The sequence below is a fragment of the Corylus avellana genome, chromosome ca6, assembly GCF_901000735.1.
Source record: "Corylus avellana chromosome ca6, CavTom2PMs-1.0".
In the NCBI taxonomy this organism is placed as follows: domain Eukaryota; kingdom Viridiplantae; phylum Streptophyta; class Magnoliopsida; order Fagales; family Betulaceae; genus Corylus; species Corylus avellana.
In genome coordinates this window covers 1,392,514-1,397,716 of record NC_081546.1, presented here as the reverse complement: position 1 = coordinate 1,397,716, position 5,203 = coordinate 1,392,514, and the positions used below count along the sequence as shown (strand labels likewise).

Below are 5,203 nucleotides of genomic sequence, written 5' to 3'. Positions count from 1 at the left end.
TGCAGATCCTCTTTTTTTTTTTTTTTTTTTTTGCCAGCAGGGGTGGCCGGACCACCCCCTTGGCCATGGGGGTGGTTCGACTACCCCCAGATCAGCCAAGGGGTGGCTGGAACACCACCCCTTTCTCCTCATTTTTTCTTTTTTTGTAATATTTTGCTTTATTAAAAAAAAAAAAAAATTAAGCAAAAAGTCAATTTTTGCTGCTGATACTGTAGTTGGAACAGTTCCAACTACAGTGCCGGCTCGGCCTGTTGCCAAACATAGCCATAAAGATCTTGATTACAGTTGACAACCAATTTGGAGTTTGACGGAGTTCATATCAAAACAAAATGAATAGCATCCATGTGGGCCGTGGCAGAGACAAGAGAGGGTAAGTTTGAATAACGATATCTTTATAAATTTATAATTCGTACAGAGTGTTTGAGTGGAAATGCTGTCAAGTCCCGACATCTCCCATCCATAATTGATCATTAAAATTAATTATAGAAAAAAATTATATATATATATATATATAGCCTCTGTATAATTTTCTCAAGTTGCCATGTGCAAATATTAAATTTTTAAAATTTAATTATAATAGCTTATATATTATATTATTATCACATATTTGACCACATTATTTAAAAATATTAAATAATATAATACTGTATATACACATTAAATGTAGAAAGAAATTGAGTGCTAGAGAAATTAACATAGGGGGACATTCAACTATATATCTTGAATTCTACGCCATTTAAATAATTATGAAACATGTTCAATTCAACGAAGAAATAGATTAAACAATATTATTATGACAAGTGGACAGGAAGTAGATCAATTGCGAATCACAACATGAAAATGGAAAACATGACAAGCAAGATCTAGACCCACCAGCGGTTCAGCAGCAAAGGTGCATCCGTGCATGGTGCCTTTTTTCTCTACAGATATAAAATCAGCAATGACAGCAACATTTTCCAAACTGAAATTAAAGATGGCTTTGGTTGATGAAAGAAGACAAGCGTTTAATCAAGCTCTTGGCTTTCTCACAATTTGGGTCGAAGATATGGAAGACATGATCTTCCCCTTGGGTCTCCACGATCTCAGCCTTTCCTGTCCATCCGCTATTCACCAACTTTTCGTAGTAAAGCCTCCCTCGATCCCTCAAGATGTCTTTCTCAGCAACGGTAACAAGGATTTTATGGCAGGCCAAGTTGGAAAGACTTGGGGATCCTTCTGCAAAAGGGTTGATGAGCGGATCATCGCCACCTTTCTTAGATGGGCAGACATAGCGCCACCAATTGTCCACCATCGCTTTTCTCACCGGGTCTGTAATCTCCGATCCGATTGCCTTTTCTCCCCAGAAGTAAGGATTGATTAGAATAATGCCAAGGAGCTTCACTACATTTCCTGTTGCCCGTAGCGCCACGTGGTGAGCCATACTGGCGCCAGCGCTGTCTCCTACCAAGAACACCTTCCCAAAATCAACTTGATCCTTGAGCCATGGCTCGTGGCCATCGTGGCGGCGATCATCGACTTGGGAAGCCACCCACTGAAGCGCAGCCCAGGCGTCCTCGTATGCCGCCGGAAGGGGATGCTCCGGGGCTCTCCTGTAGTCCACCGAGACGGCGATGATGTTAGCATCGGCAACTAGGATGTTGAGACTGTTGTGGTAGAGGGGATCGGCGACTGACGATATGCAAAATGCTCCGCCGTGAAAGTAGAGAACGAGAGGAAGCTTATTCTCACTCTTGTTGGCGGTCGGTAGATTGCGACGTCGGTAGAGCCGGGCGGAGACGCCGGTTTCTGGTATGATGACTATGTCTTTAGATTCAACGCCGGCTTGAGGATCGAAGCCTGCGGGGACAACTAGGGTCCCCGCAGTCCTTTCCACGGTTCCATCTTTGTATTCTCTAAGGTAGGGAAAAACCTCAACAGCTACCTCTTTCTTACTCGCTGGATCCATTTGTATGGGTGTGACCGTGTGAGAGAGAGAGACAGACAGACAAGACAGAGACAGAGAGATTGGAGGGAGAGGCAGGGGAGTTGGACACTTTTATAAGCAGAGGATTGAAAAAAGGTTCACTACCGAAGACAATGCACTTCTTTATACCGACAATATACGCGAAGACTTTTTTTTTTATTGAAAAGTTTGAGTGGGAGAAAATGAAAGGAAAAATCTATTGTCTATTTTAATTGAGGATATTGAATATACTCTAACCCATTCAATTTCCATTATCTGGGGTTGTTGGATTGATATCCTTCAAATTACGCCGTTGACTCGCCACCTTACATTGCTCCGGTCAAGTGATGTGTTTAATTTAGGCAATTTTCATCCATTTAGATTAGGTAACATGGAATTCCAGCTACCCAAAAAAAAAGGAAATGGCAAACAAGAGGGAATTCCAGGCATATTAAGATAGGATAGTTCTGGTAGGCACTCAACAACCAAAGCAAACACAAGTTGTAATAATTAATTACGGTTCTTGCACCACCCAACAGCCCAGAAGTAAAGAAAAGAAAAGGCTCTCTCGTTAAAGTAACTTCACGAGTGTATTGTATTCTCAATATATCATTACGCAGATTTGGCTTAGGTTCTGTCTAAGCAACCCATATCTTAATTATTAGCTATATATATATATATATAGTATGTGTTGTTGCTTTTTTTAATTGTCTAAATTTAATTTCAACATTTTTTAAAAGATACACAAACTCACGCCTCGAACCTCATCACCTCTACCTCCGGCAATCTTTTACGTTCATTGACCCAAGACAAATACACGAACATTAGTAAGACATTTACCACTGCTTCTTATTCGATTTATCATCTATGGCTCTTCTACATATTTCCTTCATCATTTCAAATAATTTATGTTATACGCGGAATTATTATTTTATTAAAAAAAATTAATAACTTTTATTATGAATAGAAGAATGTGAAATATAATAATTTTAGTGTTAGAGTATATGATAATTATCTAACACTTAAAATATTCATTCTCTCATAGGTCATGAAAATGACTATTACAAAACTATTTTATTTTTTTTTTTTCATTTTATTTTTAATAAAAACTATTTATTTTCTTAATAAAATGGTCATCCTACTTTACCAAACATAACATTTAGATTGACTAAAAAAAAAAAAAAAAAAGGTTATTTAGTATATTTTTACATAATTGCCATACAATTTGATGATAAACACAAATCAAAAGCAATAGCACACAATCAAATCAGTGGAGGCATTTCCCTATTGAAGAAATCAGCCAACAATTTGATCAATTCCTTGGCTTTCTCACCCTCCAAATCCTTCAAATGAAACGCATGATCCACCCCTATTGTCTCTTCGATCTCCACCACACCCATCCACCCACTCCGACCCAACGCCTCAAAGTAAAGCCACCCTCTATCCCTCAATATATCCTTCTCAGCCACACACACCAATACCCTCCTGCAACCCAACCCCGCCAAGCTAGGAGCACCCTTAGCCACTGGATTAATCCGTGGGTCATCGTTGTCCGGTGCAGACGGGCAGATAAAAGGCCACAACCTATCCACACCTTCCTTCAATCCCGGAATCTGAGCCTCCGACCCAATAGGATCCGACCCCCAGAAATACGGGTGGACCAAAGCGACCCCAAGAAGGCCCAGGTTCGGCCCAAGCTCGGCCTTTCCAGCCGCCATAGCCAAGTTATGAGCAATATTGGCGCCAGCACTCACTCCAGCCAAGAACACCCTCTCAAAATCCGCGTGCTCATTCAACCAAGCCTCAGGGCCACCATTACTACAATGGGCCTCGACCCATTGCAGCGCAGCCCAGGCGTCCTCGTACGCGGCTGGTAGAGGGTATTCGGGGGCTTTCCTGTAGTTCACAGAGACCGCAACAACGTTGGATTCGGCCACGAGAGCGTTGAGGTAATTGTGGTACTTGGAAGTGAATGGCGAGGAGACGCAGAAGGCTCCTCCATGGAAGTAGACAAGAAGAGGAAGCTTTTGATTTGGTTTAGTGAGCTTTGGGAGGTAAAGGCGCGCGGAGATATCGGGTTCGGCGGCGATGATTGTTATGTCTTTGGATGTGACACCGGTTCTTTCATCCGATGATGCCGGAACGATATCGGTGTCCATAAGTCTCTCTACACGGTTGTCTTTGTAGACTCGAATCAGTAGGGGGAACTCGATGGCAATTTCTGGTTTGCTCAGCTCCATGGGAGAGATGGGCTTCTGAGATGGCAATTTCTCTCGACACGGTTGTCATATAGACTAGCTAGTGGACCCATGATGTCTACTGGTTCATTGGTTTTGGACATCCCTTTTACGTGTTGCGGTAAATAATAAGGTTATGTCGGTTAATTTTAACTTGATTTAGGTCAAATTTATCAATTTTAATTTCTTAATTTTGTGTTAGATTTATAATATATTTATGGGTCGTGTACAAATTATATGTGGTGAATGTTGCTTGTTTGATTTGAATCGTATTAAGATATAAATATAAGATTATATAATTCAATTTTAATTCAACTATTTTAATTAAACCAATCAAACACATCAATCTTAATTCAATAGTTTTGATTTAAATTCACAAAAATTACATACAATAGAAAAAATGGAGATTAAGGTAGATGTTTGTCATTATTCGAGTAAGGTAGAAGTTTGTCATTGTCCTAGCTTGTTCATCCAAGTAATACATTTTAAAATATTAATTAAATTCATTATTTTATATTTTATATTTTTTAAATATTTAGAATAAATAGTGATTTCATTTGGTATGAACATTTTGAATTCGTTAATTATTAGTTTAAATAATTAAATTCAGTAAATTTCTCAAATAATTCATGATTTTCACTGTATATGCAATTTGTTTTCCTACGGATTTTAGTAGCTGTACGTACGTCTATAGCTTTAGCACGATTCTTTCTAGAACTTTTTGTTTATATATATATTAATATATATACGATTAACTAGCCGTCTAACATTATGTAAGCAATGATGTGAGCTGCGCGCAATAGAATGCAAGTTGTACACGTTGACTGCTAAAGTTTGACTAAGTGGTCGAACTCCAAAGGTTATTAAGGATCAGAATCCCCTCCACTTGGCTGTAATTGAAGAATCTCATTTTTTTGAGATTCTAACCATCCAAAATATCTAAGGGTCTAGAAGTATTTAGAACACAAAACTCAAAAATAAATCCAACATTATAAATAATAAAAATATTTATTTATTTTTTAAA

The 5,203-nt window shown here is 38.8% G+C and overlaps 2 protein-coding genes across 2 annotated transcripts; both read right to left on the bottom strand.

The window, feature by feature from the left end:
- Positions 1-761: 761 nt before the first annotated feature.
- LOC132184048 (probable carboxylesterase 2) lies at positions 762-2,081 on the bottom strand. The gene has a single exon (XM_059597527.1). The coding sequence runs from the start codon at positions 1,943-1,945 to the stop codon at positions 968-970; it is 978 nt and encodes a 325-aa protein (XP_059453510.1). The 5' UTR covers positions 1,946-2,081; the 3' UTR covers positions 762-967.
- Positions 2,082-3,137: 1,056 nt separating this feature from the next.
- LOC132184867 (probable carboxylesterase 2) lies at positions 3,138-4,332 on the bottom strand. Its single transcript, XM_059598649.1, has one exon. The coding sequence runs from the start codon at positions 4,180-4,182 to the stop codon at positions 3,205-3,207; it is 978 nt and encodes a 325-aa protein (XP_059454632.1). The 5' UTR covers positions 4,183-4,332; the 3' UTR covers positions 3,138-3,204.
- Between the last annotated feature and the right edge of the window lie 871 nt (positions 4,333-5,203).

Bases quoted from the DNA above. Each gene is read 5' to 3' on its own strand.
- LOC132184867 (XM_059598649.1), bottom strand. From the start codon at position 4,182: ATGGAGCTGAGCAAACCAGAAATTGCCATCGAGTTCCCCCTACTGATT.
- LOC132184048 (XM_059597527.1), bottom strand. From the start codon at position 1,945: ATGGATCCAGCGAGTAAGAAAGAGGTAGCTGTTGAGGTTTTTCCCTAC.